We start from the raw sequence: 27,212 nt of genomic DNA, 5'->3' as shown, positions 1-27,212 counted from the left end.
TTGTCCTGAAAGAATTACTACCATTTTTTTTTCTTTAGAGACAAGGTCTTGCTCTGTCACCCAGGTTGGAGTGCAGTGGCCCGATCATAGCTCACTGTAACCTAGAACTCCTGGGCTTAACTAATCCCCCTACTTTAGCCTCCCTGTAGCTGGGACTACAGGTGAGTGCCACAATGCCTGGCTGATTTATTGATTGATTGATTGATTGATTGATTGTAGAGATCACTCTGTTGCCTAGGCTAGGCGGGTCTCAAACTCTGTCCTCAGGCGAACCTCCTCCCTTGGCCTCCCAAAGTGCTGGGATTACAGGCATGAGCCACCGCACCCAGCCCTTAAACATGTTGTTTCTTAATAAACTTAATTAACATAACAGCAGGAATACTTTACTCCTTGTTCAGGAAGTACTGGTGGATTAGGATCAAAAATGACAGGCAGATGAGAGGTTTAGTTTTTCCATGTGGCCACGTTGGCCAGGTGGAATTGGTGGAAGTCACTGCACAATAGAATTAAGTGGGGCTTAATCATCCTCTACAACCAGCTGGGTGGGGTAGCCACTGAGAGTACCAGACCAGGTGTCCTGCAGTAGGAGGCAAGGCCAGGAAGTGGTGTGCTTATATCTTGTTAGTGTGGGGAGAGAGAGATTTACAGGGGTGTAATGAGAAGAGCTGAATGTTTAACTTCTCTAAAAAACATAGCATAAACACATAGGTAAGGAAAAGAAATTACAGACCTTGATTATCTACAAAAGTAGATAATCCCTGATAAATTAAGAATTATAATTAAATGTCAAATAACAGAGTGATATACATTAACATGAGTTACCATTTATATTGGACTCCACATTTACAGATTCTTGGAAACCAAAGCTGTGTGTGTGCATGTGTTTTCTTAATAGCTGATATTTCAGGTTGGTGAGAAATTAAGTAAAACATGAAAGTGATAAATGAAGAGAATTTTTATTTTATGCACTGCTTGAGAGTAAAGCCAGATATATGATACAGGTAGAAAGGCACATTGGTTTTATAGGTGCTGTGGATTTTGCAGGATGTGGATTTTGTAGTCTTTTACTATAAACTTTCTTTGACTGGAAGAGAAAAAGATCTTAAAGTGTGGCTACTTTAGAGTGTGGAATATTGAGTAGTGTTGTGCTTATGGGGCTTTTGGGGCAAAAGCTTCAAGAATGCCTTTGTATGAGCTCATGTGGCCTCCCCACCAAAGGGGGGCCTTTTGGCAGTGTGTCCTAACCAACCACTGCTCAGCAAGAGTCCAACAGCTGGTTTGAATTAGATTCCTTTTGCCAAATATTTCATAATCAAATCTGTAGGAAAAAATTCTCCTCGACTTTGTATTTTTTAATGTTTGTTTTGGGATTAGCAATCTAACTGAATATGGTAGAATCCCCCGTAACTTTTCCCAACACTCTGTCTTACTTGGATCGTATGTGGAGTAACTGTGAAATTTATTTAACTCTTTCTGAGATAGCCAATGTTTAACCGGCATCTTGGTTCTACAGGAAGTCAGCTCAGTAAAGCAGTTCTCAAAGTATACTTCATGGACCTCTGGGGATCCCCTTTTCAGGAGGTTTGTGAATTCAAAGCTATTTTCATAGATATTATTTGCTTTTTTTCCCCCACTTTGTTGACATTTGCACTGAGGGTGGGTAAAATTGCAGGCGCCTTTGCATGAATGAAACCCAACTTAATAGTCATTGTATCCTTCCCTACTCAGACTTGCAGGGGGGAAAATGCCAGTTTAAAATGTTTTTGTTGAAGTAGTAAAAATTATTTATTTTGTTGAATCTTGACCCTTGAGTAGTCATCTTCTTAGTATTCTGTTTGATGAAATGGGAAGCACTCAGAGCATTTCTTCTGCATAACAAAGTGTGATCATTGTCTCAAGGAAAAGCACATGTATGACTGAGTTGTGAGCTGAACTTGATTTTTTTCATGGAAACACCATTTTTTACTTGGAAGAATGAGTGACTAATGAACTATGGTTAGTCGGACTCTTGGGTATTTGACAGACATTTTCTCCACAGTGAGTTTCACTTAAGGAAAACACCAATTGTATTTGTTGCCTATTATAAGATTCTAGCTTCCAAGCAAAAGTTAGAATTCTGGGAAACTTGTATCCACTACCATGAGCTTGACAGCTTTCTAGTACTTATTTTTCTAAGAAGTGGTGAGATTAGCAAATGTGATTTTTTAAATCTTTCATAATGAAATGTTTTTAACATTTGGAAAATCTGCATAACTCAGTGAACAAATATTTTCCAAATGACTGATACATGATATATTATAAAATCATGCATAGGTTAAAAAGATCCATTCAAAGTGCAAGAGACACCAGTTGATTTTTAATGTAAAATGATACAGAAACTTTATTGAAGTTTCAGATTCCACATTGTAATTAACTTTTATGAAACCGCTTGTTGAGTTGAGGTTCTGTTGACAGAGGCTGTCCATAATTATCTGAAAAGGCTATTATAATACTCCTTCCTTTCCAAGTACATATCTGTGTGAGGCTGGGTTTTCTTCATACACTGTAACTAGATAATGCAACAGAATGCTGAAGCAAATGTACAAATTCAGATTTTTTTTTATTCTAGAGATTAAGATTTATAAAAATGTAAAGCAATGCTATTCATTAAATTTTTTTGGAAAATATTTTAATAAAAATTGACTTGTAACAGGTTTTTTATATTTAAATGAATTAATGAGAAAATGTAAAAATTTCTAATATATTAATGGTAAATATCAGTAAATATAACCCACATAAACAAAAGCATTTTGGAGTACTCAGTAGTTTTTAACAGTTGGGGTCCTCAGATCAAAAAGTTGGTAAACCACTAGGTTAGTGGTTTTCAATTAGGGCTACACCTTACAATCAAATAAGGTTGCCTGAGACCCACCCTAGACCAATTAAATCTGATTGTTTAAGGATGTGAGCCAGACATTAGTGAGTTTTACAGGCTAAGCACCAGGTGATTCTAATACACAGCCAGAGTTGAGGAGTACAGTAATTAACTTTGCTGAACCAAGCTGGTAGATTAGAAGAAACTGCCTTCTTGAAAGAGTCACTCTTGCCTGTCTTATCTGAACCAATACTGACTCCCTGACAACTAAAGGAAATGGAGAGAAACATCCATTGTCTCTTCCATATCCTCTTGCCCTGCCCAGATTACTCTTAGGGGAATGAAGAAAAGAACCAGCAAATTTATAGACAATTACAGGTATACAGCCTATAGTGAAGCTCAGAACAAGTAATTTATTTCTATTAGGTATACATTCATTACCAAGTTATTAAAAATTCTGTATAGAAAACATTGCTGATTTCTTATAAATGAGGTATGTAGTATGTTTGTCCTGTTACACGGATCTACTTAACACTTCTTAAAAATGGGAAAATACAAGAAGTGAATAGATTAAATGGTTGTCATGAAATAAAATATTGAATTGTCTAATGACCTTAGGAAAATTACTTTTCTTATGGTTTATCCACATGTATACTTCACTCTTTTTGAGGGGGTTTTGGTGGTTTTACTGAGATATAAGTCACATACCATACAATTCAACCATTTAAATAAAAGGTTTAATGGATTTTAAGTTGTGCAACCATCACCACAATCAATATTGACACTTTAATCACCTCAAAAAGAAACCCGTTACCTCCTCCCCAATCCTCTGGCAACCACTAACCTACTTTCTATCTCTATAGATTTGCCTAATCTGGACATCTTATATAAATGGAATCATACATTTTGTTGCCTTTTATGTCTGGTCTCTTTTATTTAGCATAATGTTATCAAGGTTCATCCATGTGGTAGCATGTATCACAGCTTGATTCCTTTTTATGGCCAAATAATATTCTATTTGTATAGATATACCGCATTCATCAGTTGATAGACATTTGGGTTATTTCTGCTTTTTGACTGTCATGAATAGTGGTGCTATAATGTTTACATACAGGTTTTTTTATGAGTAAATATTTGTTTCTTTCGGATCTATACCTAGGAATAGAATTGCTGTGGCATATGGAAGTGTTTAACCCTTTTATATTTTACCTTCTCACTAGCAGTATATGCAGGTTCCATTTTCTCCATATCCTTGTCTGCACTTGCTATTATGTGGTTTTGATTATAGCCTAATGGGTTTGAAGTGGTATCTCATGTGGTTTTGAGTGGCATTTTCCTCATGATAGATTTTGAGTATCTTTTCATGTGCTTATTGGCCGTTTGTGTTATCTTCTTTGGAGAAATATCTATTCAAGTCTTTTGCCCTATAATTGGGTTGTTTTTATTAAGTTATACTTTGATAAAGCCCAATTTATCAGTCTTGGTGTTGCATCTAAGAAGGTTTAACCTAATTGACAAAGATTTACTACTATGTTTTCTTCTACAAATCTTATAGTTTTAGCTACTATTAATACATTTCAGTCTCATCCATTTGGAGTTAACTTTTGTATATGGTGTGAAGTAAGGGTCAAACTTCATTCTTTTGCATGTGAATATCCACTACCACTCATTGAAAAGATTATTCTTTTCCCCATTGTATTCCCTTGGCACCCTTGTCAAAAAATCAGTTAATCATGAATGTGAGGGTTTAATTCTGGACTCTCAATTCTATAGCTTTGTGCTAAGTTTTGAAATCAGAAAGTGTGAATCCTCTGCTTTGCTCTTTTTCGAGAAGTTGTGCTCAATCTGTGGATCAAGATGGCACTGTACTTCCACTTCATGACAAGGGATATCTTTTGATTTATTTAGGCCTTTGATTTATAGTTTTCAGAATCCAAGTTTTATTAATTGTTCTTAATTTTAAAAAATTAAGTCTTTTCTTAAATGTATTCATAAGCTTTTTTTATTTGATGCTATTGTAAATGAAATTATCTTAATTTCCTTTTTGGATTGTTCATCTCTAGCATATACAATCAGTACATTCATTTTTTTTTTAAGAGAGGGTCTCATACTGTTGTCCAGGCTGGAGTGCAGTAGCTCAAACTCCTGGGCTCAAGTGCTTCTCTTGCCTCAGCCTCCTGAGTAGCTGGGTCTATAGGCATGCGTCACCATACCCAGCTAAATTTTTAATTTTCTGTAGAGATGGGTCTTGCTGTGGTGCCTATTGAACTCCTGGCCTCAAGCAATCCTCCCACCTTGGCCTCTCGAAGGGCTGGGATTACAGGAGTGAGCCACCATGCCTAGCCTCAGTTTTGTATCTTGATCTTGTATCCTGCAGCTTTGTTGAATCCATTTATTAGTCCTAGTTTTTTATGGGATTCCTTAGGACCTCCCATGTATGAATACAAGATCACATTTTTTGCAAACAGGTAGTTTTACTTCCTTTCCTTTCTGAGTGGCTTTTATTTCATTTTCCTACCTAATTGCCCTGACTAGAAGTGCCAGTACCAGTATAATGTTGAATAGAAAGGGCAGAAGTAGACAGGTTTGCTTAGCTCATGATCTGAAGGGAAAAGCATTCAATCTTTTACCATTAAGTAGGATGTTTTGTTTTTCATACATACCTTTTATCAGGTTGAGGAAGTTGCCTTCTATTCCATGTTTGTTGTTTTTACTATGGAAGGGTTTTGGATTTGTCAAATGCTTTTCCCATGTTTGTAACAATGATCATGTGGGTTTTATCCTTTATTGTATTTATATGGTGTATTACCTTAATTGATTTTTGGATGTTAAACGAACCTGTCACTTCTGGGATAAATCCTGTGTGGTAATGCCAGATTCAATTTGCTAGTATTTCATTGAGGATTTGTGTGTCTGTATTCACAAGATTATATTGGTCTGTAGTTTTCTTGTGATGTTTTGGTGTTAGGGTTGGTAGCCTCATAGAGTGAGTCAGGAAGTATTCTCTTCTTTCCTAAATTTTGGAAGAGTCTGAAAAGATTTGGCATTAATTCTTCTTTAAATACTTGGTAGAATTCACCAGCAAAGCCATCTGGGCGGATTTCTTTGTGGAAAGTTTTTCAGTTAGTTTTTGAAGGGATTTTTAAAATGTGTTTCTTTTTTGGAGATAGAGTCTCACTCTGTCACCTCATCATAGCTCATTGCAACCTCAAATTCCTGGGGACATGCAGTCCTCGAGCCTCAGTCTCCCGAGTAGCTGGGACTACAGGCGTGGGCTACTGTGCCCAGCTACTTTTTTCTATGTTTAGTAGAAATGGGGTCTCACTCTTGCTGAGGCTGGTCTCGAATTCCTGACCTCAAGTGATCGTCCTTCCCAGAGTGCTAGGATTATATGCTTGAGCCACCGCACCCAGCCTTCATTAACAGTACTTTTTATAACAAGTGTGTTCTTTCCCTTTTGTCTAAAATTTTGTATGTACAATGGTGCAATCATAGCTCACTGCAGCCTCAAACTGTTAGCCTCAAGCGCTCCTCCTGTGTCAGCCTCTCAAGTGGCTAGGACTACTGAGGAGTGCTACCACACCCAGGTAATTTTAATTTTTTGTAGAGATGGGGTCTCACTGTGTTGCAGGTGGTGAGAGAACTCCTGGTTGGTGTAGAACTCCTGGCCTCAAGCAATCCTGCTGCCTTGGCCTCCCAAAGTGCCGGGATTATGGGCGTAAGCCACTGCACTTGGCCTTTTTCATTCTCTTAATAGTAGCTTTTGCAGATTAGAAGTTTTTAATGAAGCCCAATTTATCAATTTTTTCTTTCATGGATTGTGTTTTTGTTTTATCTTTTTAGATCACCTGGATTTTCTCCGCTGTTGTCTTCTAAAAATTTTATAGTTTTATGTTTTATATTTAGGTCTAAGAACCATTTTGAGTTAATTTTATGAAAAGTGTAAAGTCTATGTCTAGATCAATTATTTTTGCATATGGATATCTACTTGTTTCTAGCACCATTTGTTGAAAAAATTCTTTTTCGATTGAATTGCCTTTGTTCCTTTGTCAAAGATCAGTTGGCTGTATTTGTGTGGGTCTCTTTCTGGGCTCTTTATTCTGTTCCATTGATCACTTTGTCTGTTTTGCCCATCTTGATTACTGTAGCTTAGCAAGTCGTAAGTCTTAAAGGCAGGTAGTACTGGTTTTCAACTTTCCTTTAGTGTTGTGTTGGCTATCTGGGTGTTTTGCCTTTCCATATAAACTTGGAATCAGTTTGCCAGTAGTATCTACAAAATAACTTACTGCGATTTTAATTGGGATTGCATTGAATCTGTAGATAAGGTTGAGAACAATTGACACCTTAATGAGTCTTCCTCCCCATGAACATGAAATATCTATTTGTTTGTTTTTAGAGACAAGAACTTGCTCTGTCAACCAGGCTAGAGTACAGTGGCCCAATCATAGCTCACTGTGTCCTCCAACTCCTGGGTCCAGTGATCCTCAGTCTCCCGAGTAGCTAAGACTACAGGCATGTACCACCACTTCCAGCTAACTTTAAAAAATTTTTTTTTTGTGAGACAGGATCGTCCGATGTTGCCCAGGCTCATCTCGAACTCCTGGCTTCAAGTAATCTTCCCCACTCAGCCTCCCGAGGTGCTGGGATTACAGGCATGAGCCACCGCACCTGCCCTCTTCATTTATTTACATCTTCTTTGATTTCTGTCAAAGTTTTGTAGTTTTCCTCAGATCCTGTACATATTTTGTTAGATTTAGGCCTGCATATTTTTTATGGTTCTGATATAAATGGCATTGTATTTTTAACTTCAGATTTCAATAGTTCAAAGCAACTGACTCTTGTATACTAACCTGCAGCCTCCTCGCTGTAATTGCTTATTAGTTCCAGGAGTTTTCTTGGTTTGTTTATTTTGTCTATTCGTTGGGATTTTTCTATATCGTCAGTCATGTAATCTGCAAACAAAGACAGTTTTATTTATTCTGGAATCATTTTATTCACAGGACATTTCTTCTTAGGTCAAAGAATTCTACAGTCAAAGGCATAAGCAGCATGGATTTTTAAGATAAAACTCAAGTTTGTTTTTGCTGTGTGTCTTTACTAGCTACAACCCCTCTCCATCACCCCAGAATAGGTGCTCACTGGCTGAAATGCAGTTCCTACCCACTTTTCTTTCAGAAGCATATTTTCTCTCTGAAGTTATTATTGATAATTTCCTACTAACCAAATGGTATCTTTTTTATAGGCGTAGCGTCCTGGGAGCATGAAGGAGCCTATGGGAAATTGGGGCATGGTCTGTCCAGCCCAGTATCTTGTCTGACTGTCACACCAGGGGTCATTTTATGAGAAAACCAAATAGTATCTACCTTATTAATCTTGCTTTGAAATATAAAAGCCAGCAGCAGTTTTTGGAGAAGTTGCTCATCAGGGAACATAAATTCCTGACATTTTCGTCTGATAATGCAGTAATTACTTTTGATCTCTGCTCTGTTTGTGATCCTAGGTTGGTTCATTCTGGCTCCGGATGTCGATCGCCCTCACTTGGATCTGACCTTACCTTTGCTACTAGGACAGGCTCCCGGCAGGGCATTGAGATGCATCTCTTCAGGGTGGAGACACACCGAGATCTGTCGACCTGGACCAGGATACTTGTTCAGGGCTGCCATGCTGCTGCTGAGCTGATCAAGGAAGTCTCTCTAGGTAGAGATGTTGACATTTCATTTCTAACAGTAATACAGTCGTGTGCCACCTAACAACTTCTTGGTCAATGACTGACCACACGTACATCAGTGGTCCCATAAGCCTATAATACTATGTTTTTACTGTACCTTTTCTATATTTAGATACCCAAATACTTACCATTGTATTACAGTTGCCTATAGTATTCAATATAGTAACATGCTGTACCAGTTTGTAGCCTGGGACCAATAGGCTGTACCATACAGCCTAGCTGTAGAGTAGGCTGTACCATCTAGGTTTGTGTAAGTACTCTATGAAGTTCATACAATGACAAAATTGCCTAATGATGCACTTCTCAAAATGTATCCCTGGTAAGTGACATGACTTACTTAAACAGAATACATGACTATACTTTAATCTGTTTTAAAATAAACCCATTATCTTATGTACCAGACTTAAAAAGGTACTAAAATATAGCAGCTAGAAGTGATGATGATGGAAAGAAACCTGGTTTCATTTTCCTACGCCTCCTACATGGCTCTAAGCAGATAACACCCTATGTACAGCATGGCGTTTTTACAGTTCGTCATTTAACGAGGACTAATTTACCAAGTATTAGATACATTGACTCTCTAGTTAATTAAGTTTTGGAGAGACACCCTTGAAATATGAGTATCTGGCAAGTTTATGGCTATAGAAAAATAAAGGATTTAGAATCAGAATTTCTCTTCAAAAGTTTGAAAATGTATGGCCAACACTTAAATAAGCATCTAAGGGAGAAATAAGCTTGGTGGTCTCTTTCCATGGGGGAAGCGCCCTCTTGTGGCTAGTCTTTATGAATTTGATGTATCATTTCATATATATGTATACATTTTCAAATTGCTTTTCATTTCAACAAAACCAGACTATTGAAAATGAAGGCACAGTTACAGTTTCTAACATGGTTTCATTTACCTTGACTACCTTGGTTTACTTAATTTTGATCGCCTGATTTCCATGTATTTTATTTTATAAACCTGGTTTTATGAGATTTTACATAAAAAGAAAAAATGTTTCAAGAACACCAATTCTTGTGAATTATCTTTCTTTCTGTTCCTTTTGGAAAGTAAGGGATCGCCATGGCTTTAGAACTACAAGGTAGCACTTCCACAGCTCACCTTTGGGTTTTCTTTAATGTTGTCAAAAATGACACAATTCTTTAACTATTTAGAACTTGCCTGATATTTTCCTCACAACCCCAGTGATGATTCAAGCCATGACGCCAATGACAAACAAGACCCTATCTTGCATTTTGACAAAAGACATCCTGTCTCTGCACATTTTCTCCGGGGAGGGACAGAATTTGGTCACCACATTAAGGGCGGCAGGACTCTGATCAGACTGTGCTTTCTGTGATGCTTTGACAGCTCAGGCCAGCACCCTCATAGGGCCCTTCACTAGCATCTGGGGTGCAAGCTTCAAGAATCTAGAGGAGGCCGGACACGGTGGCTCATGCCTGTAATCCTGGCACTCTGGGAGGCCGAGGCAGGAAGATCACTTGAGCTCAGAGCAGCCTGAGCAAGAGTGAGATCCCATCTCTAAAAAACTAAGAATCCAGAGGCATATGCTTCTCAAAATGAAGAGTACAACTTAGATTTTCAACATTTTTTAGTTTCATCTTTCTTTCTTTAAAGTTCCTAGTGCAAGAAATAAAAATCTACCCAGTCACAGGGCCAGCTGGTTCCTTATATTTTTAAATTTTTTTGTTCTCACTCACAGCTGTATTCTACAATTCAAGTCAACTGATATACTTATTAGTCACTCTGTATTTAGAGCTTTGCCAGATATATTAAACTGGCTGAAGGGTAAACCACTTTGAGAGCCAGCATTCCTTTAAAATATGTGCATGTGTCCACATGTATACTTCGTCTTAGCATGCACATCCACACACATATGTGCACATACATACATCAACCGGCATGTTGTTCAGATGCGTTTTTTCCACCCTCTTTTACATTGTTGGGAGAGTCAGAAAGCCTTATTAAAACCACACTTGTTGCTTGTACCACATATTCAGATGTTTGTGGCTTAAAGAAAGTCAGGAAATTGACCAAAAGACAAGCTCTGTTGCTCATCGCTTACCTGTTTTGGTTACAGTTTAGCCATCTAGAAAAATTTCAGGGAATACCTACCGAATTTGACCAGTAAATGCAATAAATGATCTTCATAATGTTCACTTAGTTTTAAACCTTTTTATATAGTTATGGAACTGATTAGCAATCCTGGTATAGAAGGACTTTTTCCTTCTTTCAAATATGAACTTCAAGATGAGTAGGCAGAAAATAGCCTCCTCAGGTATATAAAAGCATTTTCCATTTGTCACAGTAGCTGAAAATACATGTACATTTATAGTTGCTTGTACTTTAACAAGTATGCTTTTAAAGGCTTATTTTCATCATACCAATTATTCAAGCCATTAAAGTTTTAAAATTATACAAGAACTTCATGAAGGTACTTGCTATTTCTGTACGGAGCAATAAGTATAGGTAGGAATTACATTAATAAATATGCAGAAAATCTGAGAGAAGTGAAAAAAATGGATAAAGTATTTATATTAGAAATTCTGTTGAATCCCTTTTTACTCACCTATTTGGCAAATATTTCTTTGTATAGCTAGTAAAAGCACAAGAGTATGTACTAAGGTAGGCAGAGCATCTGCCTTTAAAGTAGGAAGGACAGAAACAAAGAATCGGTGTTGTGTCAGGGTTGTCATAAGGCACAAATGAGATAAGTATCATCTAAGCCTCACACGATCCTCTGAGGCAAATGTTACCACCTCCATGTTTAAGATACGGGCACTGGTGTTAGTGTGTTGGGACGTGAATGGGTGTCTTTTCTGACTTCAAAACCAGAGCCCCAGCATTGCCATGTCTAGATGACCCATTCTTATGACCAAATTAAACTCCTGAAGGACATACAGGATCAGTCTCTTAATTCATTAAATCAACAAATTATTTACTGAGTATTAACATTTATCAGGTGTTGTGTTTTGTAATAAGAGAAATAAAAATAAGTAACACCTACTTTAGGCTTTTGACCAAATAGCTAGAAGAGTAGCACAGCTTCGTGTTCTTCTCTGTAACCCTGGGCGTGACGGGCTGGGGTATCCCTACACGCAGTCACCGGGAACGCTGCCCCAGCCTTTCTCTGACACAGTCCTGGGCAGTCAGGCCAGGTTGAACCAGAGACCTACTCCCTCCTGGGGTGCTCTGGGTGACATACGGTCCTATGGCTGCTAGAAGGATGGGCCAGGGAACTTGCTGGCCACACTGGAGCCCTCCAGAGTCCTCCTACCAAGTAACTAGACCCAGAGCAGCAGAAACAGGATTTGCAGCATACAACGTCTTTGTCATTAGGTTCTTTGTCCCCCATTACACCCTGGTAACCACAGCAGCCTCTCATTTAAAAAGACATAACAAAGTAGATAGGTTGTATTCACTGGTGCTCACCTTGGTGTAATACTGATTGATTGATTAGTTAGTGAGCTGTTTTTCCTCCTAGCTCTATTAAATTTCTTTACTACTAGAGAGCCCCTTAGAAAGTTTTTTTTTTTTTTTTTTTTTGAGATAGAGTTTCACTCTGGCACCTGGGCTAGAGTACCATGGCATCAGCCTAGTTCACAGCAACCTCAGACTCCTGAGCTCAAGTGATCCTCTTGCCTCGGCCTCCCAGAGTGCTAGGATTACAGGTGTGACCCACTGCACCTGGCTGAAAGTTATTTTTAATGTATGTCACTATACTCAACAACATCCCCGTGGTCTGAAAAAGCCAGTGTCCCCTCCACTTAAGAGTTTGAGAAGTAGTAGACAGAGCAGAAGGAAAACCATGATTGATGGGACAGGAAGGGCCAGGGAAGCCAAAGGAAGAGTATTTCGGGGGGAGGAGTGGTCCATAGGGTTCTGTGTATCAGTTGGGATGATTTAGGCTGAAATTAATAGAACATGCCCACTAAAACTAGAATAATGAGAGAGACTTGAACATTTTAAAAAGTTAATGGGAGGGCCGGGCGCGGTGGCTCACGCCTGTAATCCTAGCACTCTGGGAGGCCGAGGCAGGCGGATCGTTTGAGCTCAGGAGTTCGAGACCAACATGAGCAAGAGCGAGACCCCGTCTCTACTAAAAAAAAAAAAATGGAAAGAAATTATCTGGCCAACTAAAATATATATAGAAAAAATTAGCCGGGCGTGGTGGCACATGCCTGTAGTCCCAGCTACTCGGGAGGCTGAGGCAGTAGGATCGCTTAAGCCCAGGAGTTTGAGGTTGCTGTGAGCTAGGCTGATGCCACGGCACTCACTCTAGCCCGGGCAACAGAGCGAGACTCTGTCTCAAAAAAAAAAAAAAAAGTGAATGGGAGGGATCTGATTTAGAGGGAGGTGTTGAAAATGCAAGAGGAAGAAGGAGGAATCAGTCTTGTATGGTTTCTGGGAAGGTAGGGGTGGATGCGAGCCAAAGCACAGGTGGAGGGGTCAGCCTTCGGCTGGGAGAGGACAGAGGGGAGACAGGAGAGGATGGGGGGAGAGGGGCAGGCCCATCTTAGCTGCTGAAGCGGCCACTGCCTTTTCCCCCTGAGTAATTTCTTCCATCAACACCCCTGGCTTTTTCTCCAACCCTAACTCCTAGTATAATTGTAGGCCGCTTTTACATTGTTTGGATTTTTAACATTATGCTTGTAATCAGGAAACAATTTTTATTTTTTTACCTAAGGAGCCATCAGTCCCATACACCAAAACCATCACTATAAAGAATTTACAATATAATGTGACAGAGAAGCTGGGAGAAGTATTAGAATTTTAGCCTAAGGATGTCCCATGATGTCTGGGGCCAACAATAACGGATTGTGCTGGGGCCCAAATCTGGCCCTCTTGTCTCAATTCCAATGTCCCATATTTACCCAATTAAGTTATAATCATCAGGAATTATACCCCAAATCGAATATTACTATTGGTGGTTCCTATTAATATCAGTGTGCCTGTTGCACCATAGAAATGCTTGGAAATCCACGGGCAAGCTCTACCTGCACAGATTCTAATTCAGTTGGTTAGGGCATGAAAAGTTTTAATTAACACATGTTCATTTAAAATAAATGGATATATACAACTCTGAATATACTAAACCATTGACCTGTACACTTGAGATGGGTGAACTCATTGATGGTATGTGATTTCTATCTCAATAAAGCAATTTTTAAAATGAGTATAATTTAAAAACTTAAACAGAAAACAAAAAATGTAATAATTGAAACTTTAAAGGTGAAATCAGAGACTTGGGAAGTGCAGATCATTCACAATACAGGGAAATTCTCATCAGAGTACTCTGTTTGGTAGGATTGGTCTTAGCTGGGCAATTCCTGATCTCTAGGGGTCTGTCACATGCAGCCCTCGCTCCTCCACCCCCCCCTCCTCCTCCCTGATCACTGCCTTGTCCCTGACTCCTGCCCCAGGTTACGAGTGGTTAACAGAGTAGGTCTCAAGGATGAAATGACTAAGAGATGAGGATGTCTGTTTGGCATAATATTTAGTAATAATTTTCCCAAAAAGCCCTGAAAGTTTATTATTTTAATTTTTAGATGACTTAAAATGTCATGTATATACAACTAATTCTGACACACAGTACACCCTCAAAGTGGCTATTGTTAGAATTTTCATTTTTATTTAAGACTCAACTGAAACAGCACCTCTGTTGAGTCTTTTCTACTTCCTTGGAGTTACTCTGTTCCCCCTTTCTCTCCCCACTACGCCATTCTGTCCAGCTGTCTGTCACAGCTCTCCCTCCCACTGTGCCCGTTTCCTTCTCTTTCTCTCTCACTTGTCCCAACACAAATGATTTCTTATTCAGCTCTGTATGTCCCAGCACCTAACACTGTCTGGCAATAACAAGTGCTCCAAACAATTTTTTTTCAGTGTGCACTGGTCATGATTCCCCGTATTCCCTGCTGCCCTGTGGGAGCTGAGAGTTCAAGAAATAAGAATACATGAATTAGGGCCAGGTGCGGTGGCTCACGCCTATAATCCTAGCACTCTGGGAGGCTGAGGCAGAAGGATGGCTTGAGCTCAGGAGTTCGAGACCAGCCTGCACAAGAGCAAGACCCTGTCTCTACTAAACATAAAAAGTTTAGCTGGGCAAGGTAGCAAGCACCTGTAGTCCCAGCTACTCAGGAGGCTGAGGCAAGAGTATCACTTGAGCCCAGGAGTTTGAGGTTGTAGTGAGCTATGATAGTGCCACTGCCCGCCAGCCTGAGTGACAGAGTGAGACTCTGTCTCAACAACAACAAAAAAATGAATTACTAAACAAACAAACTAGAGAACCAAGACACAATTCACAATTCCACTAGACAATCTTCATATGTATTCTCTGATTATTCTGGGTCCAGGCTAATAGGGAAGTTGCTTCCTTCATCTTCAGCTCTGCCCACCAACGTCAACCCACGCTGTACTCTACAAAAGGACCACGAAGCACCCACTGCGGAGCCCAGCGCTGACTTTTATTTATCTCCCTCCCTTGATTATCTCAAAAACAGTTTTTCTTCTTTTACACTTCAGTATCTGCTATTGTGCTGCTAATGTGTGTCTTTGTATATTTCTAGTAACAACCCTTTTAGGCAAAAATCAGTGTATTCAATTTTTTACTGACTTATGTATAAATCTGGGTGGACAGTGGATTTATAGGCATCTGAAAGTGTCCTGGTTGAATCACGACATAATAAGCCACCTGCCACAGCTCAGACCTTTGCTAATAAGCCCCAGATTGTCGCATCAGGAAAGGGCCATTTCTCACAGGTGCCTGCCCTACACACACACCACACAGAGTCGTTAAGTCGGAGTCGAAGGCTCATTTCCCTTTGGTTCATTAGTCCTAAGACCCTCTGCAGGTGAGTGTGGGCGGTGGCATTGCCTCAACTGCTCTACTGAACGTTCAGAGAGAAACCGTTTAACTAGTGCTCTCATTCAAAAGCACCTGGTTTATTAATTACAAGTTTTAAACTAAACTCAGTATCTAGACCAAAACACATTGAGTATGATCGCTACTTCTCCTTTTCAAGGTTGAGGTAATCATAAACAAGATTGTTTTTTAAGATACACAGACACATATACACACTGACATTTGCGCTGCTTTCCGTCCCTCCTAAGGGGAAACGATCTGAAACAGAACACTTAACAAATCCATTGTACAACCATCTTGTTGGGGGCCACTGGCTTGCCTTGGCCAGCTGTGACTGCCTGATCCCACTCCACTGGTGACACCTGCAGCAGGGACGCTCACCCACCTGCATCGTGCCTGCTCCAGCCCGTGCTGCAAGGACTTGCTCTTTGAGCTTCGCCATTCTAGACTAGAACTGATCCCTCAGCTCCCTTGACTATGGTATGGCTTTAGTCATGGTAATACAATTGATTTCCCTTGAAAACTGTACCTGGTTGCTTTGGTTGAGGTCTGGCTATTTTTCCAAACCCCTCAGCCATTCAGATTGCGTTGGATTACTCCTACAGGTGGTTAACTTTGTCCGTGTTTACCCCCCAATATTCCTTTTCTGAGGGTAACTATTACATAACATTCAAAGTCCATTGTCCAAAACTCTGAGTAGTGCTGAGAGGGACACTGAAAATATTTAACAATTACTCTTTTTTGCTATTTCCTAAACACACCAGCTGCCTTAACTAACTGAATGTTTTTGCATAAGCCAGTGAAAGAACACAGGGGTCTGGGTATGTGATTTGCTTGTTCAGAAACCATTCTTTCTGTTTAAAGTGATCAAGCGTAGCTCAGCTCTGATCCTTAGGAGATTTCAAGTTCAGCTCACAGAAGGCTGTGTTAATTCCCAAGACTCAGAGGGTCTCTGGCTCATAGCCCTATAGTAACAACAAAACTGTACCCAAATGTTAGTGAAACAGGGACTTCAACAGTTTTGATACATGGCATTTGCCAGTCTCAATGATCAAAATTCTTTATATCCTTTCAGTTTAGATGTGTCCTTTGAATTGTGTCTTTGTTGTTTTTTTTTTTTTTTTTTTGAGACAGTCTCCCTCTGTTGCCCAGGCTAGAGTGAGTGCCGTGGCATCAGCCTAGCTCATAGCAACCTCAAACAGCTGGGCTTAAGCGATTCTCCTGCCTCAGCCTCCCAAGTAGCTGGGACTACAGGCATGCGCCACCATGCCCGGCTAATTTTTTTCCATATACATTTTTAGTTGGCCAGATAATTTCTTTCTATTTTTAGTAGAGACGGGGTCTCACTTTTGCTCAGGCTGGTCTCGAACTCCTGAGCTCAAACGATCCACCTGCCTCGGCCTCCCAGAGTGCTAGGATTACAGGTGTGAGCCACTGTGCCCAGCCTGAATTGTGTCTTTGATAAGACTGAGTGTATGACTTTTGCCGAGTATAGCCTTTAACTTTGATAAACATTATCTTTATTTTCTTCCCAAATACCAACCAAACCATGTCACTGCCCCTGAAGGGTATCACTGCCTTTGCTCCTTTGGTTGTTCCTTCTTCTTGTCCAATATCCTTCCCAGCCTATCCAGTTTTACCTATTCTTTAGGGCCTCTCTGAATTCCCATCTCCTGCAGGAGATCTTTCCTTGACTGCGCCTTTATTCAGTTTGGTGTTTAGTCGTGTCCTGTACATTGTACCTTACAGGGGGATTTTGTGTTTATGCTGATGCACTTATGAAGTCCTTGAGAGCAGGGACCATGCCCGTGACTTCTCCGGTGCCACACACAGTCCGCACACACTTGCCAGCATGAGCGTTCATGGGAGACTCAGTGAATTGAACTAAATCAGATGTCAAGGAGAGTTTCGGTCATTTCTGCCTCGTTTCAATCAAGATGTTAACCAAAACAGTGACCCGCATAAAACTCACGTTAGGAGGTTCCATGGAGGTTAGGCATCACACATACTCAAGAGATTCTTTTTCCTTTTTTGAAGTCAGAAGAATCCTATGATACTTGCTAACTTTACTAATGATGTCTTTTGCTCATCTTCAACAGGCTGCATGTTAAACGGCCAAGAGGTAAGACTCACTATCCACTATGAAAATGGGTTCACTATCTCCAGGGAGAACGGAGGCTCCAGCAGCATGCTGTACCGCTACCCCTTCGAAAGGCTGAAAATGTCAGCTGATGACGGCATCCGAAATCTGTATCTGGATTTTGGTGGTCCCGAGGGAGAACTGGTAAGGGTGTTTCTGGAAAACATCTTTATTCTAATAGGTATTCTCTTTCCTCTTCATCACTTCTTACTTCTTATATAGAAAACTATGGACTGACATTCTATTGGAGCCAGGATGTTTTCCTTTGGTTTCCAAGATGGCATTGGGTTTTTATTGTTTTTCTTTCTCCACATTAGGAAACCATTCTCTTTTTAAAGTTTTGTTTGACTGTTAAAAAGAAATAAATAGCCCTTGTAAGAAACAGGCTTTTATCAAAAATAAGATGTAAAATACTCAAGCTGGCAAACTTTAATAAATTCTGTCCATTGGTCTTACCAGCAGTTTGTTGGAGTAAGAGTTGAGTAATAGAATGACATGGTTGCTATAGAAACTCTGCTGATCAGAAAAAAAGAAACATATATCCACACAGCCTTCATCTTTTTTTGGTCTTCTTGTTCTTTAAAGGAGATATCAACAGTAAGTCATGATTCCTCTTAGACCAGAGAAATATGTCACACATCCAAAATAATAAGTCATGACAAAGGAGTACAGTAGTACTTTTTTGCTCTTATCAATATTTAGCCAGCAGTTCAAGTCTTATCACACACAAAATCTTATGTCTAATGACATAGTCACAATGGATGTACATTTGGATACATCCAATCTTGAAATTTTAGAACTGAAATATCTTAAAGATATTGTAGTTTAACCTCCAAATGAGAAAACTGCAGTTAAAAAATCTTATTTTGATTATTTAATTTTTTTTAAGAGATGGGATCTCACTATGTTGCCCAGGCTGGCCTTAAACTCCTGGGCTCAAGCAACCTTCCCACTTCAGCCTTCTGAGTAGCTGGGACTATCAGTGTAGATAGTACCAGATTTCCATATCCAGCTCTAGAAATCTTATTTTTTATTTTATTTTTTTATAGACAGAGTCTCACTCTGTCACCGAGGCTCCAGTGCAATGGTGCAATCACAGCTCACTGCACCCTTAAACTCCTGGGCTCAAGGGATCCTCCGATCTCAGCTTTCCAACAGGCACATGCCACCATGCCCAGCTAATTATTTCTTTTTGTTAGTAAAGATTGGGGTTCTGTGTTGCCCAGGCTGGTCTCAAACTCCTGGCTTCAAGTGATCCTCCTGCTTCATCTCCCAAAGTGCTGGGATTACAGGTGTGAGCCACTGTACCTGGCAGAAATCTTAAATGATGTACATACATAGGAGACTATGGATAAGCAATGGTCCAGGGCTTTACAAACGCCTGGGGCATTAGTGAGAGTTAAATCCTTCTCTATAGGCAGGGCACAGTGGCTCACACCTGTAATCCTAGCACTCTGAGGGCCAAGGCGGAAGGATTGCTCAAGGTCAGGAGTTTGAGACCAGCCTGAGCAAGAGCAAGACCCTGACCCCATCTCTACTAAAAATAGAAAGAAACTATCTGGCCAACTAAAAATATATAGAGGAAAAATTAGCCGGGCATGGTGGTACATGCCTGTAGTCCCAGCTACTTGGGAGGCTGAGGCAGAAGGATCACTTGAGCCCAGGAGTTTGAGGTTGCTGTGAGCTAGGCTGACACCACGGCACTCTCGCCCGGGCAACAGAGCGAGACTCTGTCTCAAAAAAAAAAAAAAAAAAAAAATTCTTCCCTATTAAATTAGCCAGTTATTATTATCAGTTGCCGTTTAGCAAGCAAGGGATTAGATTATTCCTGGCTATTTATATATTTTTAACCCCTGTTTTATTCCTGGCTATTTATATATTTTTAGCCCCTGCTTTACATTTAATTTTACACAAAGTTTAGTGATTAAACTAGTGCTTTATAATCTATGTTACTAATAAGTTGTTTTCTTTAAAAGCCATACTTCACTAAACCGTGTCCCCTTCCTGGTCTCTGTTACCAGTGCCAAAGGCAGGCTACATATTTCCTATCGCCTCATCCCAAGTCTCCTGATCCATCACGTGGCAGCTGTTCACCTGGAGTTCTGTGCTTAGGAGAGGTTAACTGGCCTTCCTAACTAGCCTCAAGACTTGTCATTCCCATCACAAACCTAACAAGGGGTCTCAAAAATCACGCCCTTAGGTGGTCATGCTTCCGCCGAGTTTGCTGTGGTTTCCCCCAGGAATATAATTACAATTAATGGTCTCCATATGGGCTATTCCTCTTTAAATCCACTTTTCAGCTCTTCCTACCAGGCATGGCGGAACGCAGTACACCGCCTAATCGTGGATGTGAAATCTCACACCACTATTGCATTATGACACAGAATAACCTTCCTTCATAGTATACTTTTGTTTGTGGCTTTAAGTTCCCAAGAGTTAGCATAGCTCTGGTACACTCTTTATCCAAGTTCTTTCTAAGAAGTAGAACACCACATTTAAATGTGCTTGTTTGGCATCTTTGTTAAATTGTATTATATGGTGGTGATAATGTCCTCTCTCCACAGACCATGGACTTGCACTCTTGTCCGAAGCCGATCGTATTTGTGTTGCACACGTTCTTGTCAGCCAAAGTCACTCGTATGGGACTGCTTGTCTGAGCAGCAAAAAAAAAAAAAAAAAATCAGAAAAGAGCCTTGACTGTCACAAGAAGTATTTCCAACTCCAAAAACAAAAACAAACAAAAAAAGCACAAAAAGCTCTTTGCTCTCTCCTCCAGCACAGTGCCTTCCCAAGGACCTGCAAATCACTGCTAAACCAGCCCTGTGTTTAAGGTTGATCCTACCTTGGCCAGAAATGCTAGCACTCCAGTACGCTCCAAAATGAAGCTGTTGATTCATTGTCTTGTTTCATTATGTGGTTTATAAGTAATTAGGTTTATTTCCCCTGCTAAAAAGGATGGTTCTTGTGTTTCCCTTTTTAGACATAACCTAATAGCCAAGAGTTGTTTTCTTTTTCTTCTTCCTGTAGGATTTGTTTTGGGCTTAGTCTTGCTCTCTTGTTTAGGACAACTGTCCCTTCCCAGGTGCTAGTTTGCAGCAGCAAGTCGCTCCCTGGTCATTCCAGGTAGGCCACATGTCCTGGTGGAGTTTGCTGTCCTCACTAGCTCCTTCCACCTTAGGAAGTCCTTCAGTTGCGTCACCAAAGGGTTCTTCTATCTGTCCTGGCAGTCACTACATCCCACCCTGGCCATCCCCACCTTATCACAAGCTTTGCCACTCTTAAGCGCTGTCTTAGGACTTAGAACTTGCAAACTTTGGTTGCCTTGCCTTCCACTCCCCTTCTGGTGGGGACCACCTTGAAAAGCCAGTTGGAAACCACTGCTTTGAAATAAAAGTTTCGCTTGGTTTAGGTTTTTCTGATTTTTATCTTTGGTAGGAGCCAGGGAATAAGATTTATTTTAAAAGAAAATCCTCATGTTAGGCTAAGCCATTTTTTATTGCTTACCAAATGTGCCTTTGGTTAGGGTTAGTGGAGCTTTATTCGTCAGCATCTGAGTAACTGGGTATCACTGCCGTTCCAGGGAGATCACCTATCCTGGTTTTGAGAAATAGTCTTTGAGGTGGGTTTCCTCAACGGCATCTTTTCTAGTGGGCAGATCTCTTTCAGGAAGATTTTGTTAAGCATTGCCAGCCAGATGTCATCCTGAGGACACAGTAGCAGTAAGATTGTCGATTTTGTGGTATTGGAGACTCACACTCAGTTTGTTTTTCCTAATTTTGGAAGAGGTAGATATCTGACAACAAAATAGTATACTATCTATGTAAAATGTCAAGATTAGTACAGTTCCTGGATCTGAAAGCAAAGGCAATATTGATTTGGATGCTTATGCTCTCTGAAGAAAAGTCTAGGAGAAGCTCTCATGTACTAGATCTGTCCAGACTGCCACAGCAGGACGTGAGCACTGGAGGGTGGGGGGTGGCACTCCACAAGGGGCGGGGAGAGAACAGGACACACCATGTATGCAAAACAGAAGCCTGTGGCGTCAGTGCAGACTGGCCGGTGGGGTGGGGGACATGAAAGGACAGACTGGTGAGCAGGGAGAGTGCTGGGTAGACATTGTGACCTCGTTGTCTTCCCCCGCGAGTCAGTCCTCCTTCCACGTGTGCGGTGAGACCAGCACTAGGCAGAGGCTGGGAGAGATGCCTATTCTTGCCCCACCATCATCTAACTGAAGTTCCAAAAATGAATTATCTGATCCACTTAAAACTGGAATTAACATCTAGACAACAAGGTCTTTCAAGAGCTTTTTATGTTTTGAAAATTCATAAACCTAAAGATGGGTTCCATCTGAGATAAATTTTCAATTCAGGGCAGGAAAGAAATGTCTTGAAGGTCCAGCTATGATTTCTAGAAGCAGAATTTTAACACATAGTACCCTCAGACAAGACATTCGGACCCTCTGCAGTGAAAGCATTAATAATGTGAGATGTTGAACCACGTGTTCACGGACTTCAGCGACAAAGCCATTTGGTGGAGGTTTTCTGTGTTAACGTGAAAGGCTGAGTCACTGAGATTTGCAGGGGAACTTCTGAGCCACCTGCTTATTAGTTACGTGACGATCTGTAAAGTTGGTGTGACTACAACGTGAACAGGAGAGGCAGGGCCTGTGTGCACTTCAGCTCGCTTTGCTCAGGCTTGAACTGTCACGGATAGCACTGAGGTCCGTAGGGTTTATTAATAGCATCTTTTGAGTCGTGATGTGAAATGCAAGTATATGGGAGATTTCCTTTGTCCACTAGCTGCCCAAGAGCAAGAGCCCGTAAGCCACTTGTTTTACATTAACAGCTTTCCAATCATGGGTGACAATTAAGTGTGTTTGTGGGCTTTCCAAACAATGGGACACCTTGATAAGTACATATTAAATATTGTGTATTTAGATGCCAAAATATGGCAAATCATTTTTAACTAAAAATGGGCATTTTTAATATTTCACCTTTTATACAACTAGCTAACTTTTCATTTTGCGTTAGGAAAATTGTGAGTGTTGTGAGCTTCTGTGTGTAGAATGGAAAGCAAGCTGCACATTAGTGTCCCCAGTTCAGATGGGCCACTTCCTTTGCCCCCCGACACCTGGGGCCTAGACATCTTCTCCACATTCCACACAGACACCTGTGAGCAGCCAACTGGTGTGTGACAAGTCCCCCTCCTCTCGCCCTGACACTTCTCTCCTTATAAAAAGAAATAGAAAGGAACAAAAGAAAAAGACTAGGTTTTTCTTTTTCTGAAAAAGGCAAGTCCTTTCTTGAAGTCATCAAATGAACCTATCCCGGAAATTAGTATCTAATATTTTATATGAAGAAATACTTACATGTATGTTTATGCAGTATTTATTAGACAGCTATAACTGTAAACTCACCTACCTAGTAGATAAGAGTTTCAGGTTCAATAATTGGAACATGTACAGGCAATCAAAATGTTACATTTCCTTCACCTATTTTAAAGCCATGTTTTCGCACCTTTTAGGCTAGAAGAAAGTCTAAGTAGTGCCTGTTTTTATCATCTGTACTCTCACAAACTTTGTTACTGAAAATCATTGCATGGCAGGAGAGATTATTTATTATATTTTTATAAGTAGAAAAATATGAACAACAAATGGCTAACATTGTTACTGTTTTCTTAATTTATCCTCCTAAGCAGAATGGTAAAGATTTTTCCAGCTGAAAAATGCACTTAGCTGATAACCCAGAATTTATTCTTGGGGGAAAAAAATTAAGCTGTGTGGAATCTGGACAAGATTCTGTTTCTTTCAGAAACAGGTTTTGCTGTAAATGGTTCTAATAGAAGAGTGAGAAAAGGTTATGACAGATTTTTTTTTTTAGTTTTGTGAGAAACTCCAGGTCTTCTTGCTTAACTTATATGCATGTGGATATATTTGTTTCCAAAGCCATGGAAGAATCTCTGTTCATATTTTTAATGCAAATTACCTTGTATGCTGCTATGCAAATTCTATTAAAAGCCCTACCTGCTTAGAGTTAGACATTTTTGAAACTTTCAGGGAAGACCTGTAGACTCGAGCACTTTCTGCTTTTTTGTATCTTATCTTGGACACTTATGCTGAATTATGTTCTTGTTTTCACTGGTTATAAGCTATTGACTGTACATAATATTTAAACCCTCCAAATATCCAGCATACATTTCCATGTGGCTGCCATCGGCTGCTGATGCCATGAATGAAATGGCTGCTTAGAAAGCCAAAGGTCTTTTTTTTAATCCCTAATAAAGTAAAATACGTGCCAGGTTTCTTTGGTCTCGTAGCAAATTGCTCTGATTAGATCAAATATCTATGTGATGAGAGACATTTAAATTTGGGATTCTGCTTAAACTAAGTTGAATTTGACTATAGTCATTCTTTTTACGTATCCATCAGGTATGATATTATATGCCAGATATATATCATGTATGATATTATATTCTACTTTGAATTTGGAAATCACTTTCAGTTAAATTTCAGTGGTTGTGGCTTTTCTTTTCCCACTGAAAATGAAAGTATAGGAATCTCATCACATACCATTCTCCTTCCATGCCCTTACTTTAATCGCTTGGTAATCTAGAATTATTTTGACTTTCCACATCCTGTCTTTAAAAACCAATACTAGCAGTCCTCTCCTCCCTGCACTTAAGCTGTGTCTTTCCCTGCGCTGGATACATACATATTCAGTAAACGTTTGATGACAGCTCTGAAATAATTATGTTGTATATCAGGATTATCTATTTGACCAATGTAGTTATTCCTATGCTGTAATGATATTAAGTGGAATTTATTTTACACCAGTAACAGACTGCTTAAGTGGCTGATTTGAAACCCTTTCTCTTTAAAAAAAAATCTGACAGATCAGTGATACAAGTTTGTCCTATTAAAGGACAGATATTTCAAGTTAAGGTTAAGGCACGTAAAGCACATCTGTTTTCTTGTCTCTCTGATGCTAGCTCAGCTGCCAACTAGAATGGTTATTATGTATTAACTTGAAATAATTTTTTTTTTTGAGACAGAGTCTCGCTTTGTTGCCCGGGCTAGAGTGAGTGCCGTGGTGTCAGCCTAGTTCACAGCAACCTCAAACTCCTGGGCTTCAGCGATCCTACTGCCTCAGCCTCCCGAGTAGCTGGGACTACAGGCATGCGCCACCATGCCTGGCTAATTTTTGCTATATATATTTTAGTTGGACAGATAATTTCTTTCTATTTTTTTAGTAGAGACGGGGTCTCGCTCTTGCTCAGGCTGGTCTTGAACTCCTGACCTCGAGCAATCCACCCACCTTGGCCTCCCAGAGTGCTAGGATTACAGGCGTGAGCCACCTCGCCCCGCCTTGAAAGAATATTTTAACAAGATCTTCAGTTATTTCACAATATAAACTTGAGCTTGATCTCTTGCCACCTCTATACTTCCTTCCCACTTTGGGTGACTGAACTGAAGCATATTCTAATTTTAGAAGGGAATCCACATTTAACATAATGCATAAATATGCCTTTTGCAAATTATTTTTGCTCTCCCTCGAACATTTGATTATATTCAACAAAAATCTACCAGATAAGCCATAATCACTGAATTGCCCTTTTAAAAATAGATTGGTTAAAACTACAGACATGTAACAGAGAAATGATACTTCATTATATTGTAAGCTTAGGAATCCTGGTTAGATTTCTGATTTCTGAGTCCTGTAAGTACCTTTCTCAGTTTTGGGCTAGAGTGCAGTGGCATCATCATAGCTCACTGCAGCCTTGAACTCCCAGGTTTGAGCAATCCTCCTGCCTCAGCCTCCTGAGTAGCTGGGACTACAGGCACACGCCACCACGCCCAGCTAATTTTCTTCATATTTTTTTTTAGAGACAGGGTCTCACTATGTTTCTCAGGCTCAGTAATCTTATCTCCATGCCATTGACACATGCTTCTTAGCTGTCACCTCTTCCAAAACAATAGAAGTCTCTTATGAATACACAAAAGGTTCTTTGGGTACTTGGAGGAACTTTGAAACGGCAAGACTAATTAATGACATTAATTCATGTATTCATCTAATTAATATTTATTAATATGTAGTTCTGCACCAGGCATTCCAAAGGGTCCAAAAGAAAGTTCCTGCCTTCTCAGTCACACCATGCCATCTGTTTATCAATTGACAGTTCAGTACCACTTCATATTTTTACCAAAGTATAAAATTGACAATTCTGCTTGTCTAGATCTGGCCAACTGCAAAATGTTTAAAGGGATGCCCAGGCTTTCATCCACACCAATGTGAAAGGACTTTAAACTTCAGTTTGGGAAAGAAAACAGAACGCTACATCCTTAGCAAGATACATCACAACAAACAAGAATTAAGCTCTGTTGCCCAAAGTGGATCAATGGAAGTCTTCTTTAAAAAATGCTTCTTTTAACTATGAACAGCAAAGGTGAATGCGTATTTCATCAGCCCTCTAAGTGTTGCTAACGCATTCATTTCCACACTTATACCACTTAAGCATCTCAGTTGCTAGAAGTCTTTATACACATGGTAGACGGGGTATTTCTCCCCTAACAATAGAGCATAGGGAAGATGTTTAAAACTTAGCAAAATTCCATTTTTTCTGGAATATTCTGGCATTAAAACTCAGTGAAAAGGGCACCTAAAGAAAGTAAGAGGTTGATTGAATTTTCCTGTAAGTTTCACAAAGTAACAGTCCCTTTCTATCCACCTTGCCTTCCATTTATCACTAGGGTCACCTTTTCAGGCAACGTCCCTTGACATGCTCTGAAAGTAGCCAAGCTGTCTGTCATTGGAATGAAATAGGGGACATAATCACATGGGGTCCTTCCCCTTTGTTTTCCAATGTCCTGGAATTGTGCACAAAAATTAGGCATTCCTTCAATGTCTTGGTCTTTACTTTAAACCTACCCTTTTGACAATCAGGTGCTAATGATTGTATATTACTGAAACCAGCACACCTAAGTATTGTCTTGTAAGTGTCTGCTCCTCCTAGGTTGGAAGAAGTCCTTTCCTTCCATCTTGGACCTGCTAAGGAGGGTGTCACAGACTTTTCACCTCCGTTTTGAGAATAGAATTTGGGGAGAGGAACTTATTTAAAACTAAGTTTCGGGTTTGGTACAGTCATCATTCTCGGTGACACTCTTCTCACCTTGTAGCAAATCTGCCCTTATAACAACCGGTTTTGGATTTTTTCCTCCACGATAGGACTCAGGTGTTATGTTTACAATCTGTTGGATGAGTTCAGCATTGTGAGATCTTGGTACCCAAAGAATCTGTTTCCTTTTTGGTACCAGACCTGAGGTTTCTTAGAAAATCATGTGGAAAACCACTACCTATGGAAAGCCTATTTTGGCTAATCTTTGCAAATTCCGATTATACCCACTTATATGTATTCTTTCCCGTACTGCTTTCATTTTTGTTAATTATAAAGACTTAGAATGCTTAAATAATACTTCTGCAAATAATTAAAAGTATGTGATATTCTGGATTTTTTCTTCTTTTTAGAACAGTGTATTTAAAGATGACTTTTTAAGGCTTATTTAAAATTTAAGTCTCAAATCTTCTGGATACCAAATCAAAAACCCACGGCATAAAACAGGGCAGTATT

The 27,212-nt window shown here is 39.9% G+C and overlaps 1 protein-coding gene across 1 annotated transcript in view; it reads left to right on the top strand.

Annotated features, from left to right (window-relative positions):
* Positions 1-23,886, top strand: part of SNTB2 (syntrophin beta 2) — a 79,764-nt gene extending 55,878 nt beyond the window's left edge. The window contains exons 5-7 of the mRNA XM_045533389.1: positions 8,355-8,551; positions 17,548-17,732; positions 20,153-23,886. Of these exons, the coding sequence (XP_045389345.1) occupies positions 8,355-8,551; positions 17,548-17,732; positions 20,153-20,245 (475 nt within the window). The 3' untranslated portion in view covers positions 20,246-23,886. The remainder of the gene's footprint in view (positions 1-8,354; positions 8,552-17,547; positions 17,733-20,152) is intronic.
* The last annotated feature ends 3,326 nt before the right edge of the window (positions 23,887-27,212 follow it).

This window comes from Lemur catta, chromosome 20, assembly GCF_020740605.2.
Source record: "Lemur catta isolate mLemCat1 chromosome 20, mLemCat1.pri, whole genome shotgun sequence".
Classification (NCBI taxonomy): domain Eukaryota; kingdom Metazoa; phylum Chordata; class Mammalia; order Primates; family Lemuridae; genus Lemur; species Lemur catta.
This window is presented reverse-complemented; position numbering and strand designations above follow the sequence as displayed.